The sequence below is a fragment of the Populus trichocarpa genome, chromosome 14, assembly GCF_000002775.5.
Source record: "Populus trichocarpa isolate Nisqually-1 chromosome 14, P.trichocarpa_v4.1, whole genome shotgun sequence".
In the NCBI taxonomy this organism is placed as follows: domain Eukaryota; kingdom Viridiplantae; phylum Streptophyta; class Magnoliopsida; order Malpighiales; family Salicaceae; genus Populus; species Populus trichocarpa.
Window position 1 is genome coordinate 17,740,168 of NC_037298.2, and position 16,113 is coordinate 17,756,280.

A 16,113-nucleotide genomic window follows, 5' to 3' on the forward strand; every position below is an offset into this window, starting at 1 on the left:
TCTTGCTGGAGAGAGTGTTCCTGATTTAGCTTGTTAGCATGCATCATATGAAGAGACATATTATTTCACCATCCAAGGCATTGATGGCCAATAGAAATGTTGAGCAAGTCATTTGTAAGTGTAAAGCACCCCTGAATGGCCCCCCAAGTTGTGAGTCAGGGAATTCTCACATTAGTTATTGAATGATGTTAGAATTGGAGGGTACCACCACTCGATTGTTGTAATAAACTAGCCCATTTCACCATGTATATGGGTTGTCTGAGTTCTTGGTTGTCATCTTGCCAATTTTCTGCATGTAAGGATAAGAAACAACCTCTTCTTTGATGTTATTCCATACTTGAGTTTGTGGGACATATAAAGTATCAAGACATGGGCTTTTTGTCATATATGAAAGTACATCCGTAATTGCGTTTTCCTTGCCAGGCTTGTACAGTATCTTATACGCATACCTCAATAGCTTTGACACCAATTTTTGTTGTTCTGAAGTAGTGATGTACTACTCTAATATATATTTTAGGTTGAGCTGATCTGTTTGGATTAAGAATTTCCAGCCCAACAAGTATGGCCTCCAAGTTTGGACAACTACAACAATGGACAACATCTTTTTTACATATGTTGACCATGTTCCTTTTTAAAGCCCTAAAGCTCGGCTCATAAAGGCTATGGGCCTTTCCTATTGAGTTACAACTGCACCAATTCCATCCCCTAAAGCATCAAACTTAATAACAAAAGGTTCATCAAAGTTAGGCATTACAAGTGTTGGTGTGGAAGTCATGGCTTTTTAAGGCCTTCAAAGGTTGTTTCTAGTTCATCGTTCTAGCCAAATAGTCTTTTTCGTAACAGAGTTGTAAGTGGTCAAGCCAGAATCCCTCAATTGCAGACACATTTCTTGTAGTAACCTGTAAAGCTTAAGAATCCATGCAATTCAGAGATATTAGTAGGCCTTGGCCAATTTAACATTACTTGTATTTTTTCTTGGTCTACCTTTACTCATTGAGGAGTAATAATATGACCCAAGTACTCCGATTCTTGTTGACCAAATGCACATTTCTTTAGTTTAGCAAAAAATTAGTGTTGCCTTAAAATTTCAAAAGCCTTTTGAAAATATTCAAGATGCATTGTCCACTTGGGACTATAAATCAAGATGTCATCAAAGAATACTAACACAAATTTATAAAGATAGGGGCGAAATATAGAATTCATAATGGCTTGAAAAGTGGAGAGAGCATTACAAAGACCAAATGGCATGACTAAATATTCATAATGACCATTATGGGTATGAAATGCAGTTTTATGAATATTGGGTGGATATACCCTAACCTGATGGTAACCGACAGTCAAATCTAGTTTAGTGAAAAAAGCTTTCCCATGTAGTTCATCTAACATGTCATCTACAGTAGGGATTGGAAATTGGTCTTTAATGGTTACAGCGTTAAGGGCTTTATAATCGTTGCAGAAACGTCATGTGCCACTTTTTTTTAACTAACAAGACAGGAGATGAAAAGGGGCTAGTGCTTGATCTTATAAGTTCCAATTTTAACATGTCTTGGACTTGTTTTTCAATTTGAGCTTTTTAAAAATAGGCATACCTGTAGGGTCTCACATTGACAGGCTCGGTTCCTTCTTTATGGTGGTCAATCTTTCTTACTAGAGGTAATTGTTCTGGCTCTTGAAAAATGTCTTCAAAAACTTTCAACAACTGCTGTATTTCTGACTCAACCCTATTTACTGGCTACTCAGCTTTTGTTTGCAAACAGATAGTAAACATGGATTTTCCCTAGTGTAATTCCTTTGAGACAACCTTTAGAGATGCGAATTGAATGGGCTAAGCATCTACCCCTTGTAGCTTCTGAACTCGATTATTCAATCAAAACTTCACGGTCATTTTTCTTTAATCACAAATCTATATCCTCAATTGCTCTAACCATTGAACTTCTAAAACCAAGTCCAACCCGATTAGTGGTAAAGCATAAAGAGTAAGGAAAATGGAATACCTTAAAGCAAGACATGGATGTTTTCAAATCTCCCTTGGCATTTTGATGGATTCCCATTTGCCACCTTCACATTGAAAGGCTTTGTTAGTATCACTAGAAGTTGTAACCAATTAGCAATTTGTTCACTAATAAAATTGTGAGTGGATTCGTTGTCAATGAGGACAATCAATTCATGATTCTCAATTTTCATCATGATTCGTATAGTCTTTAAAGTGGACCATCCAGTAAGAGCACGTAGTGATATTTTAGGTTTGTCATCTACGGGGTCCTCATCATCTACCATGCTCGAATCATAGTCCCCTTTCAGTAACAAGAGCTAAGGCCTTCGACACTTATAGCCTGGAGTGAATTGGTCTTCACAATTAAAGTAGAGGCCTTGAGCTCGTCTTTTTTGCATTTCATCCCAAGCAAGGCATTTCATGGGCATTGCAGCTAGTGTTTTTGTTGGAGAAGAGAGGGAAATTTGATTGTGAATGAAGGGTAATAGATTTGTGATTCCTTGCTAGCGAGTTAGTTGATCATCCTACATTCGTGCTAGGCTTATTACCTCCTTCAATGATTTGGGTTTGAACATCCTTATTCCTTTTGCAACTTCTGGTTTCAGGCCTCCCATAAATTTTCCTACTAATGCCTTTTGGGTCCACCCTAACACTCGGTTCCCTAGTCTCTCAAATTCTTTTTGATAGTCACGTAATGAGCCCACCTGTTTCACCCTTGATAGAGCTTCATCAAAATCATGACACTTTAACGGCCTAAATCGAGCCCATAATTCTTCCTAAAAAATTACACACGTCACTTCCCTTTTTTTCTTATTTGTAAGCACTTCATAACCATTGCCGCCCTTGGTTTGCTTTGCTTTGGAGATGGAAAGATGCCAATGACACCTTTTGAGCTTCGGTAGTGCCTTGGTACTCAAAGAATTGATCTACTATGTTGAACCATTTAGTAGGGTCATTCCCCAAGTATATTGGAAACTCAAGTTTAGCCAATTTAGATGAGAACATTTGTCTTCCCCCTTCTATTTTCTCTACGAATTCTTCTTTATTGTGGCGAATGCAACACTACGGTCATTGTTGTTGTTGTTGGACCCCTTTTTGTTTGATAGTAAAGCCTCTGTTAGCTTATTAATGGTGCCTTTCATTTGGTGGAACCTGTCAATAATGTTAAGCTTCATTTTACTCATACCATCCTGAAGTCCTCCAAGCCCCACTTTAAGATTTTCAATTTGTTCTTTGTTGGTTGCCATTATGTATCAGCTCTAATACCAAATGATAGGTCCCAGTCAAAGCTTTTAGTATTATGCAAATAGAATTCTTTTTTGGGTGAGAATATATCACATATATTTGTTATTGAATGAACTCCCTCTTCTCTGCATAATACCAGAGTTTAAATACATGAATAAATAACAGACTCTTCCTAAAATACTAGCAAAACTACATGGAATTAAGACTCTAGCAACTAACTCTTACTAAATAGTTGGCACTTATTCAAACAAAACAAAATAGAACTTGACTCTTTGTTCTTGTACTTGTAGGATACCACCGTGGATTAATTCCACTCCATTAGATCTTCACAACTTTATAAACTTGAGATTCTTGATAGGCACACATTGAGATCTTCTTGGCTTATTAATGAACCTTGAAGCTTAGCAGACTAGGAAAGACTTAAGGGCTTAAAAATATAACATCACCAACGATGACGAAGAGAATTATATCCCTTGAGATCAGTGAAAGATTATGCTATTTTCTCATTAAACTAGATTTACTTATGTATATTCTAGAGATGCTCTTAGTTTTTTATTCTGTTTTAGTTGAGAGAGATAATGGCCCATCTTCTCCTTATTTCTTTCCTTGTGAGAGGCTCCAAGCCCTTTGATTGGAAAATAAAAGGAAGCAGCGTTGGGTTTGGAATGGTTGTTATCTCGATTGAATGCTATAAAGAATGGGCTAATCCGTCAAGGAGATGATGACTTGATCAATTATATGTTGTGGTAGGTTGCTCCCTTTTGGCTTCCATGGCTGGATGATGAAGGCAGCGTCATGTTTAGAGTTTTTGTGGGTTCCTGGCAATAATATAAAGGTTGTTTCTAGTCTGATTTAGATGTGGTTTTAGGGTTGGTTTTGATTATAAATAATGGTGGAGATGGGTTATTATGACTGTCAAGGGTTGGAGGAGGAGAGAGGTTACATGATGGTGTAAAAGTTTTAGGTTGAGCCTTGTTTATAGCAATGTTCCCTCCTTTCAGGCTACTCTTGCATTATGGTTTTATGGGATTTTTATAGAATAAATGTGAAGTATCTAGGGTTATAAGCTCTACTCTTAGATTATGATTTTGTGGGATTTTTATAAGAGAAATAGGCAGTGTCTGGGGTTAAGAGCTGGTGGAATCTCGACCCTTGATGTTCAAGAAGAAAGTGTGACCATTAACTACAACCAATGAAAAAAGCTTGTTCTGTTCTACATCTGTCAAGGTGGTTACACCATCTGGGAAATTTGGCAGTTAGGGTTTGAGTTTGTTGTGATTTTTTTCTTGAATCTTGAGGGAAAATGAAGAAGATATGAGCGGTTGGAATTGTATAGGAACATAATGTGTGTTGATCTTGGCACCTATAATCTTAATTGATGCAAAGATGAAGGTTTGAGAGAGTCTAGAAGAGAACAACCCAGGCATGTTCTTTATAGTTGTGATTGAGATAGGTCATTGTGGTATTTTCTTTTATCGTTTAGAGATAAAATAATGATTTTGATGGTTGGATCTTGTTGATAGGAATCATTATTGCATTTTGAAAAGAAAAAAATAGGTATTTTATGAAAGGATAAGGATCAGGATTGGGTTGAAACAGGGCAACTCATCTATGGTTTCTCTTTTCCAAATAAACGGCCTTTCGTCTATAGTACCTTCTTTAATTTAGCCCCTATTCTTTTAAATTTTTCAATTAAACCCTCAATCGAACCCAATTTTTTAGAGTTTTTTCAATTTCAATCTTAGAATGTTTCAATCGAATCCTCTACTTTTCATGCCTTCTTCACAAGTATCATTGGTTTTAGTATTCTTTAATTTGGTACTGAATGAACTTTAACCTTAAAACTTCTTACAATTAAGCTCCTAATTGCACGAAGTAGCCTCTATAAAGTTCATTTGGGTTCTTGATCTGGTAATTATTGCAAATTGACCTGAATTATACCTCCAAACTTAATTTTTTTTCAATTAAGTATTTAACTAAATCAATTAAACCCATTAAAAGTTTAATTGAACCATTGAACTTAATTAATTCTTTTAATTTTGACCAAGTTGACTTTCAAACTTAATTTTGCTTCAATTAAGTCATTCTTCGGCCTATCTTAGCAATAATATTCCAAACTGACTATCCTTTTAGTGTTTTACCTTGTTGTAGCTCAAAAGTTTATCTATTTGTGTCCTGAAAATATTTTTGGGTATTGAATTTATAATTCTTTTTACTTTTTGAATATTTTAGAAAAATATTTTTTTACATAAAAGAATTTTGACTCAAAATTGGATTATAATAGTTGGTTTAAATATTTATTTTATTATTAAATATATTTAGAGAAATGATTTAATGATTGAGTAAATCATAATTTGATTATATCTTCTTAGCAATGAGTTATTTCTTTTACAATAATTGCAATCTTTTTTTAGTACAATTTCTACGAGTTTAAATTAGTTCTAAAAAGTAATATTGATTAACACTAAAATAAAAACAATAATATCTATATATTATTTCAAACATTATAATACATATCTATCATAATTATTTATTATGTCTTCCGTAACACTGCTAAACACATCTCCGTCTTCTATTCCATCTAGGCTTTTGTCTCAACTATCCCTTCCTTTTACCCTGAAACAATAATGACGCTACCTAAAAGTTTTCCGTTATGAACCAAATAATATAACGGGGGCCTTCAACCAAGCATCAAGAACGCTGCCGTCTAATTTTCCAGCAAAAAAAATAAAATAAAATTTGCTACAAAACCTAAAATGAACATTAATACTGGGATTGGATTGCTAGCAGTTGCATGATCAATGATCAAATTTTCCTTGGTTCTCTTGCTCAGTATCTCTCTAAAATATGTCAATCTCATTTCACCTTTGTTTACAACTCAAAAGTCAAAACTGTGTGATATACTTGTTGCTATCAATATAAACGCTCAGAATATAGCCACACTTTTTAAGTTGGGAAGAAATCATGATTCAATCGAGCAAATCTCGTACGTAGCTACTATAGACAATATTTGGAATGCAGTTGTAAGCATCTAGCTACTATAGACAATATTTGGAATGCAGTTGTAAGCATCTAGCTACTATAGACAATATTTGGAATGCAGTTGTAAGCATCTAGCTACTATAGACAATATTTGGAAGGAATGCAGTTGTAAGCATCTAGCTACTATAGACAATATTTGGAATACAGTTGTAAGCATCTGTTGTATAAAAACAGAGTTATTCATGTCACACTTTCATTCAAGGAAAAAAAAACATTTTGGTTAAAGGATTATCGTTATCCTTTTCCATGGCAAAAAAAAAAAAAAATTAAATCATGCCCCCTTTTAAACTGTAGTCGGCAAGCAAACAGGGTTCACATTGGAAGAATATTGAATTCGTGGGGCATGAAATCTTCACCGGGTCTATAGTATTTGTTTGGAGAGTAAAGGCTTAAGTTGGATACTTGACTGGTATAAAGACAGGCAAATCTCTCAACCTGTTTGTGCAGAAGACATTTAAGAACAAACCGAAATGAACACTGAGGCTTCATGATATAAAAAAAAAAAAAATGTAGGATAATTTTGGCCCAGCATTTTTGAAAAGAAAGCACGCACAAAGCAGCAATAGGTTCTATGATGGAAGGACATAGATCTCACCTGATGTGCAAAGCGAGAGTTTTGGTAGCCCGTCTTCATGAGTTGTCCCCAGACCTTGTGAAACTGTAAATTAATCAGTGAAGAAGTCAAAAATCAAAACCTTATTATTAGACTGGTTGCAGAGAGTTGGGAGTCGCAAGGGACAAAAGAGCAGCTTTACCTTTTGGTGACATTCTCGTTGAGCCTGTTGATGTTTGATTCTTACGTGATCCCTCTGGAGCTGTTCAAAGAAACCATTGAATAACTAATCAGTGACTTTAATAATCTATCTGTAAATATTCCAATAGCAACACTAGCATCACAAACAAGCAACCTAACCTCCAAATCCTCTACCAAAGCAGACTTCTCCTGCTTCTGATCGGCTTTAAGATCTTCAAAGCTGTGTAAGAAATTCCAGTTTCACTTTTTCCAAGCAAAAGAACTAAAATCATACCGGATCAATCATTTCTTTCACAAGTTTTGTTTTACTCATGTCAGCAGTATTCCATCTTTTTCGCAATTACTAGAAGCAAGTTCATTAGTGCACAACACAATGTTCAAAATCCAAACTGCAGGTTTCATTTTATTCTGCATCTACCACATTGCAATAAAAAGCACCACTATAGTCTAGATTTTGGCAGCTAATGTAAAAAAGAAAAGACAAGAACAATTTAGGAAAATCCCTACCATGGATCAATTGGTTGGGAGAAACAGATTATATAACTCTACATAAAATTTCCCGTTACCTTTCAGACTTTAGATAAAGTTGGTTTGGGGGGTGTTAAGAGGTGATTTTATATCATAGTATGATCAGAAAATAAGACTCCAGATATGTACTTACTCAAGAGACCACCTTAGACGATGTATTTGATCTTCAATGTGATCACGGTCACTTCTCATCAACTGAAGTGCCTGCAAAAAGTTTATGCAAGGGAAAAGAAGAGCAACTGACTTGACCAGGATAAACAACTTAATACATCCTCGAATAGCTTAATTATCATTAGATTTCAAACATTGGACCACAAAATGGACAAACTTAAGCATCTCATGACCACCTGGATAACTGGTAGTAAAAAAGTCCAACATAGCAACAGTGAGTCCTGAAATACAGGTGTCTAAGGAAGAAGACATAAATATTGCTCTCCGACTTCCAGCACAAGAGATGCACCAATTTTACAGTTCCTCAATGCATTCCATGCAATGATTCGGTTTGAGCAATTTCAGTAATAGAAATTAATATTAAGGTAGATTTCTCTGACTGTAAAATTAACCAAACAACTAATAGTAATTGTTGATGCCTTTGTGAGATTCAGAATCTTGAACTTCCACTGTTAGCCTTTTCTACAAGGACGAGGCATAAAAAAACTGTCACCAGAGCTTAAGAAATTTCAAAAATTACCTTGCGTGAGTCCCTTAGTTCCCAAAGCAGTTTTACCTCTGCCTCAAGCTCTGGAACAACAAGCATTGTTCTCCAACCTGCTCATAAAGGCATAAATGGCAGGTAAACTGCAAAAACCAACACAAGACACACACCACACCCCGTAGCTATGGCTAAATATAATATTTTAATTGCAAAACTGTGATTGATGGGCTTGATGTGCAAGGGGGAATTCTAGATGTTCAAGTGAGGAATTAGAGATAGCACGTGTCAACTTCTATTTTTATTCATTCCCCATGCAGACCCTAAAATAGTTTTGTGCACACCCCATTTGTTGATTACATAAGTGCCTTACACAAAATGATAATTCATAACCAGTCCATATTAGCTTCAAAGGCTACAGAAAATAGGAATCAGAAGACAAGAAAGAGTGCAATACCGAGAACTTTTTTGCTGCGTAAAATATCTCCATAGATATGATCCCCAACATACAGAACCTATGGGATTAAACAGTTGTTAGATCTAAAATTCACATGCATGAATCCAAAAAAAAGCATATCAAGAGCAAGCAGCTCAGCATCTGATGTAAGCAAAATGACAAACCAAAAAAAGATTAATTCCGCAAAATAACAGTACAAAAGATTTCAACCATCAATCATAAAGTTACTCAATATTAAAACAAAAAAAGAAAAATGACAAACCCACATTCTTTCTTGCCATGGATATAATTCCGAAAAATAACAGTACAAAAGAGCAGTCATCCAATATGCCCAGAAGTACAGTATATAATCACAAGAAAGGTTTTTTCTTTCATGTTTATGGGCAGTACTTTCCTTCCATGCCTTGCACACCCATTTAACAAAAATGGAATACTAGAAGGAAATATAATTTGTTCAAGGAATTAAGAATGATAAACAGGACAAAGATTTACCTGTGAACTTGACCCAATTGAGAGTAATTTATGCAGATGACGAACAGTCCCTCCCTGAAATGTCAGATTGAAGGACATCATTAGATGTCTCGTATTTGTCATTTCCATCTAAAAATTCAGTTGATATGATCTAAGTCATTGATGTTGCCTTTTATATACAATTGCTTAGATGGATTTAATTAACTAAGAACTTTCTTAACATACCTGGAAAACCCTGCAACGCTCATTTTGCTTCTTCAGTGTTATGCTAGGTGAAGTATTTCCAACCTTTTTGAAAAAAGAATAAAAAACACACCGACAGACATAATAAGGAGAAGCATAAGAATGTCAAACAGGTTTAAGGGACAATAGAACTACTGCTACACTAACCTGAGCCATAGGAGTTCCATTATCAGTATTGATAAGCTTGCCAGATTCAGGTTCAACCTCAAAAAGATTAGCATTACTTTCTTCATGGAAAAATCCCGGTTTTGCACTGTATATATAGTCAAAGTCAACAACTGTCATAAATTACCCTAAAACACAAAATATTGGAGCTACTGGCAGAACAGAATTTTTCAAACAAGAGCGAAAATTAATACTTCAAAGTGTGGATATAATTCTATCTTATTATCAGAACAAGACTGTTAAAAGCATCTTTAAGAATGCAATCCATGGTTTTATAACATGCTGATGGAAGCTGGCTATTAGTTAAAATAATATTTTTGCAATTTTGGTGCAAATTATATGCCAAATGCTAATTACTAAACTTCTTTAATAAAAAAAGGAATCAACAATCAATATTTTAGCTATTAAATATGCTGTTTTAAGGAAAAAAACATTACCTGCCAGTGATGACAACATCAAAGTACTGAAGCCAATCAAAGTTGCAAGCATCGAGGGTACGGGACTCGCAGAGAAAATTCATCACAATATTTGTATAGTCCCATAAACTGCAAAGATAAAGCAATGATTACTTATAGTCCCATCTCAAGTAAGTTGTAACATCCAGAAAAGTCTCATGCAAGAAACTAGAAAGAAATCTGCCAGGATGTTATGTAACATTTGTTCTGAATATGAAAAGATATTCATTATCCATAGCATTCCAATGGGGAAAAGAACAGGAATGGGGAGGGGAAGATTTAATACCTATTTGTTACCAAGAACGTTGCCCGTTGAGAATCCCTGAGCATTTTGAGAAGTGGAACTATAGACTTATCCTCGTTGATGTACCTAGTAGATGAAGCCCAGAGACATAAAAACAAAAGCACCCATAACCAAAAATAAAGAAGAACAAGTTAAAAGAACCTTTTCCAAATAACCCAAAAATTATATAAATCATTTGTCTATTCTGTCTAAACCAGCATCCATTAGATCATTTGTCTATTCAGCAAAACAAACTTCAAAATAAACTGCAATTAAAGTCTCTTCTTAACTAATAAATATAACCTTCTTAAATAGAAAAGCAGCATAAATAGAAAAGCAGAAATATCTCCAATGATTGACAACCGCTTGAGGAATTAATGCCAATTTTTTAACTTACTTTATAGGATCTTTTGCTACCATTTGCTTTAAAGTTCCATCACGATGGCACATATCAACAGCAGATCGAACATCTTTGTACATGCGAGCATAGCTGAAAGAGTTGGTTGTGAAACAATGAGCTTTCAAGATCTACACTTCATTGAAGAACAGGTCTACCCTCCACCACATCAATTGGTTATTTATTATCTACAAACAACTGTAGGTGATTCTTGTGGATGTTATTCAATAGCAATACCATAACATTTCATCTTTAATACGAACCCCAATAATTACTTGACTCCTAAAAGTTGGATAACCTTAAATATGGAAACCCTTTGCAAGGAAATGAATAATTCATTGTTAAAAACCCCATCTGTATTATGTAGCCGTACTATGACATTTCTGCTGGTTTTAAACCACATATGTAGACATGCTTGTTTTTACCATTCAAAGTGCACACTTTTATTGCTAAACCAGTGAAATTCACAGCAGAGAAACAAGTTCTGCCTGAAGTTGGTATATTTTAGGCCCTGAAAGCTTTTTTAATCTTAAACAAAGTTATAGCAACAACTAAGTTGGCAAAATTGAATCAGCATATGAAGGGGAATAGAAAAGGGATTTGGTTTAGTTGGAATTTACTATGATAGAGAATCCACATAAATAAATAAATAAATAAAAGACCTAGTACCACATAAGACAATAAAAATAAATGTTGCATTCTTACTCTACTCTTGCTGGAACTCTTCCTGGGTTTTTGTCCATATAGTCAACAAGCTGGGAAAACAAATAGGCTTCAGCTAATGAGAAAAGAGTATCAATAAGCGCATAATCTGGCTCGTCAAAAGCATCTCGTATCAGAGTATTCCCATAGGTGCCAACTTTCTCTTCCTTGGTCAACTCTCTAAATCCATGGTATGCCACTTTCACATATTTATGACGATCCATCTGTTTAATGCAAATCACTAGTTCAAATATTTTCCCACACAAATGTTCTTTAAGTAAAAAACAGCTAATGAGAAATTATTGATGAGTAACCTTCAAGATATTGCCTCTCTTTTTATCTACAACCAATCCTCTGACCATGTACTTCCAATTAAATGTCCAGCCCAACAACTGCATAGAAACACCATTCTTAGCCAACATACTGTCAAATTCAATGGAGCAAAGCAGCACAGGTTTTAAGAAAGACAAACCTCTTCAGGATAGCCAAGATTAGACACCAACTTTTCAATCGTGCCTTCATACGCAAGTTTCTCAAAGGTTTCAGGCTTATACTGTGCCAATGTGTAATCCATATCAAAGCCGACAGCTATAATATTTCTCATGTTCAATGACCTATTGCAGAAGATCCGTTTTCCAAGTTCAGCTTCATCTTTCCCCCCTTCAGGAGATGACCATATGCATGGTTCTTGAACTCCATCCCTACTCTCCATAAGCTCAGAGCTCAATCTCTGGTCAGCTAAAACAGCCTTCTGACCCTTGTCCATCTTATAGCTCATGTGCAACTGATTGACTCCTGAGATATTCAAAAGAATTAACTTTTAACATCGATAAATAATGACATTCAAATCACACCATGCACAACACGAAAGAAATCCATTACTCAACAAATTCAAGAAAACAAGGTTTTATGGTACATACACGACTCGCATTAAGCCATATTAGATCGATACAAAACACGCATGATTAAAGTAAAAGGAAATGAAAGGAAAAAAAAAAAAAAAAAAGGGTTAAGTGCTCTTATGATCAAAGTTGACCAATCTACATAATCCAACACTATAGGTGAAATGACTAGCAAACAGCACACAACAGCCATGAAGTCCTCTGCAAAAATAAAAACACTGTTTTCTTGGTAAAAAAAAAAAAGAAGAAGAAGAGTAAAACCAAGAACTCAACCTAAAAGGGTTTTTTAAAAAAAAGAAAAAAAAAAAACCTCAATTGCTGACATCTTACCTGCAAATTTGAATCAAAAAGCACAGAGTGAAAGTGCATGTTCCCAGTCTAAGTATCTTCCAACATTCGCTCCAAAGTAACACCTAAAAATCCAATTCCTCCATCAAAACCTACTCTAATTCCACCTATGATTCCACCAAATTTTACACTAAAAAAACTCCTCATATTTCTTCAACAATAAAACGAGGAATGATGCAGATTTTCAAAACGATTTAATAAAATGAGAAACGAAATCAGTAGAGAGAGAGAGGGAGAGAGGGAGAGAGAACTAACCTGCGGAGTGAATTTGCTTTGGTTTAGCGAAGGAGAAGTTAGGAGTTTTATAATGAAATCCCGAAAAGAAGCTAATTCGAGAATCGAAAGGACGGGGAAATTCAGGAGAGAAAAGAGAAAGGCAAAAGGAAACCGGCTTCTTTGGAATTCGCATTCTTGGGGGAATTAAGTAGGCATGAGTTGGATTAAACAAACAAGAATCCGATACCAGAATAACCCCTCCCCTCCAATGTGCTCTTGCAACTACCCCAACTAGGAACCTACTCTTTTATTATTCCCTTTACCGCATTTGTATTGTCCATTTATCTTCTACAGAAGGAATTTAATTCTTACTTGGTGCCTGGATTCTTTTTCCAACAGCCTCTCTCCCTCTCCCTCTCCCTCTCCCTTTTCTGTTGTGCATAGATAAAATTGCAGCGTTGTGTGTTGTTGAGGATCAAGATTCTGTACGTTTGCCACGTGCTTCGTTTGTTACTTGTGCGAATGTCGATCCTCTCTTTTCTCTCTCTATTCCTGAGTCTGACGATGCTTCGTCCCCTTCTGCAATTCCACCAGGGGAAAATGCTTAGATTTCTTTCCCTTTTTTTTCTTTTTTTTTCTATAAATTTATTTCTGAAAAAAATTCTCCTAACTGTATCAATTATCATAAACCTTTTATGTATTAGTGTGGAAATCCTGTCTTAATTGGAGATTATTTGTGGAAGAATAACCCAAAAATATTACTTGGTCTTGAAAAAAGAATTATATATTTATTTTTTTAAGAATATATAGAGAGAGAGAGTAATTAATACTAATTCCAGTGCCTGGTAAAAATTCGATTTTGATTTAAAAAAACAATTAAGATGATAAAAACAAACCATGATATTTTTAAAAAAATATTATAAAAAAAATATAATTAAAAACAAAATGAGTTTAATTGAATTTATATTGGCAATTTATTATTGTCATTTAAAATACATAATAATTTAAAAAAATAAATTATTAAAATTCAACTAAATCATTTAAAAAATCCAAGTCCAAGCTCCTCGTCTTTTTTTCTTTTAAATAAAGTGAGCAATGAATTATCTGTTATGGTAGATAATATATTGTTTTCTTCCGCAATTTCTAACAATTATAATGGTTGGAACCTAGATAGAAAATCAAGTTTGTAATTTTTTTTTATTAAAACAACCTATTTTTCAATCAACTCTCATGTGCCCTTTAATAGTAAAAACCAAAAAATTAAATCGATTTCACAAAACTTTTCAAGTTTGAATTTATTTTTTCCAGTAATACCAGGATTTAAAACTACTATCAATAAGCTTTCATCATCAAATGAAATATTTTGACATGAAAATTGACCTGTTTTGTTGTCAAAATCATGACAACTATACAATTTTTCTCTAAAACTATTTTTTTATATGTCTTTGTTTTTTTCTCATCCAATGATCAAAAAAATAAAAAAATAATTTTTATGATCAAAAATGCATTTTTAAGTAACCATCAATTTTATCCGCCTCTTATTTTTTTTATACTTGAGCTTTTAATGTTATAAATTTACCATGATTTTAAGCCTTATTCCAAACAAATAGGCTAGAAAAGGATATAATAGAAAAAAAAAACTAAAAATAAACAAATAGAAAATAAACTTTATCTTAGAATAATAGATTGGCTATTATGTTTCTCTTTGTTTTTTTCTTTTTAAAATTTTTGAAAACAGAAATGGGATATATTTTTTTACCAAAAATTACTAACGCAATGATTTCAAAATTATTTTATTATATGGTTTTGACAGTTGGTTATTAATTTGTTATATGTTTTGGAACAAACTTCTACTGTAAAAAATGAAAATGATACCAGAAAATCTCTTTTTAAATGAATAAATTTCTTCCAAGAGAAGGGGTAGTGGATTTGTGATTTGAAAGGGGTGCATAAGATGAGGATCACAAACGCAATTTGAAGGATATGATGGTTTGGCAATAAACAGTTGCATGAGTCATTCTTCCAAGATGTGTGAATCTTGAGGGAGTGATTGTTCACCACTATCACACGATCCTATAATTTTAATTTGAAAAATACGGCACATATTCCCTGTCAGCATCGCTGCAGTGAAATAATAGCATATTCATTCGCCACACTGCTCTAATCTTGGACCTGACCTCTTGAAAATATATTCGAGTGATTTTAAAATCTCAAGTGCTGGGCGTGGATCTGATGTCTCTCCATCAACTCATCTCCGGTACAATCGCCTGGATTAATTATGTAAAAGAAGGCTCCTTTTTAAAGGCAATATCAAGGGTGCACCTATGTTTGGTATGTTGGTTACTGTGATAATATCTGTGGTTATGGTTTGAAAAAAACAAAATTACTTGAGTTTGGTTTGATATTTATATATGTTTGGTTAAAACTATGGTTGAAATTAAGGTTGAATAAAAAGTAGTTTAATGTGTTTGGTTAAACATGCTTCTCAAATTGATGTTATAAAATAACTAAAAAAGATATATATTAATATTGATGATTTTTAATTTAAATATTGTAAATTTAACTACCACTATTACATCATTAAATAAATAATATTTTATATCAAATATTTTTAATTGTTCCATTAACTTGTCTACAATTTCATCACGTATGAAATTCATCCGATAAGGACTACAATTTTCATGATTTTTTGAGCGTGCAACAAAATCAAGTAAAATATCATCAGAAACAAAATTGAAATTGCGATCAAATTCTGCAAATACTACGTCATCATGCGATCTCCTTTTAATTTATGTAGTGTTATTGAATAATATTAAATACTAGTTTTTTAGTAAAACACAATTAAAAAAAATTGAATTTTTTCGAGTCGGACACAATTCAATAAACAATGGAGTCACTGTTCATGTGAACAGTGACCTGTGAATTAATTCACCTAGCACTGTTTTGAAGTTAACACTATGCGGAGTGAATTAATTCAATGAACAGTGGAGTCATTGTTCATGTGAACAATGACCCGTGAATTAATTCACCTGGCACTGTTCACGTGAACAGTGCCAGGTGAATTAATCACTTCTTGAAGTGACCACTGTGCGGGGTGAATTAATTCATTCCGCACTATTCACTTCAAGAAGTGAACAGTGCAGAGTGAATATTCACTCTGCACATTATGAACTCGGCTGGAGGATTCACCTCAATTAGATGTCTCAAAAGCTAGCTTAAAATCTGATTTGAAGGATGTCACCCTCCCAGTCTCAGATGAT

General features: G+C 34.1%; 1 protein-coding gene across 5 annotated transcripts; it reads right to left on the reverse strand.

Moving 5' to 3' along the window:
* Nucleotides 1-6,370: 6,370 nt before the first annotated feature.
* LOC7464427 (uncharacterized) lies at nt 6,371-13,482 on the reverse strand. Of its 5 annotated transcripts, XM_024585697.2 has the most exons (18): nt 12,893-13,040; nt 12,620-12,702; nt 11,860-12,182; nt 11,702-11,779; nt 11,391-11,611; nt 10,686-10,778; nt 10,292-10,375; nt 9,988-10,095; nt 9,533-9,638; nt 9,368-9,430; nt 9,164-9,217; nt 8,672-8,729; nt 8,254-8,330; nt 7,696-7,766; nt 7,194-7,254; nt 7,036-7,119; nt 6,876-6,938; nt 6,371-6,715 (listed from the first exon to the last, which is right to left on the reverse strand). In XM_024585697.2, the coding sequence occupies exons 3-18, from the start codon at nt 12,163-12,165 to the stop codon at nt 6,593-6,595; spliced, it is 1,650 nt and encodes a 549-aa protein (XP_024441465.1). In that variant the 5' UTR covers nt 12,166-12,182; nt 12,620-12,702; nt 12,893-13,040; the 3' UTR covers nt 6,371-6,592. The 5 variants fall into 5 exon arrangements, with proteins under 5 accessions (XP_024441465.1, XP_024441464.1, XP_024441463.1 ...); XM_024585696.2 differs by lacking the exons at nt 12,620-12,702; nt 12,893-13,040 and adding an exon at nt 13,226-13,482; XM_024585695.2 differs by lacking the exon at nt 12,620-12,702 and having other exon boundaries at nt 12,893-13,481.
* Nucleotides 13,483-16,113: the final 2,631 nt, after the last annotated feature.

Bases quoted from the DNA above. Each gene is read 5' to 3' on its own strand.
- LOC7464427 (XM_024585695.2), bottom strand. From the start codon at position 13,046: ATGCGAATTCCAAAGAAGCCGGTTTCCTTTTGCCTTTCTCTTTTCTCT. The intron at 8,730-9,163 runs GTAAATCTTTGT...TTAATCCCATAG, and splicing joins CAATTGGGTCAAGTTCACAG to GTTCTGTATGTTGGGGATCA. The intron at 7,255-7,695 runs GTAAGTACATAT...TTTCTTACACAG, and splicing joins CGTCTAAGGTGGTCTCTTGA to CTTTGAAGATCTTAAAGCCG.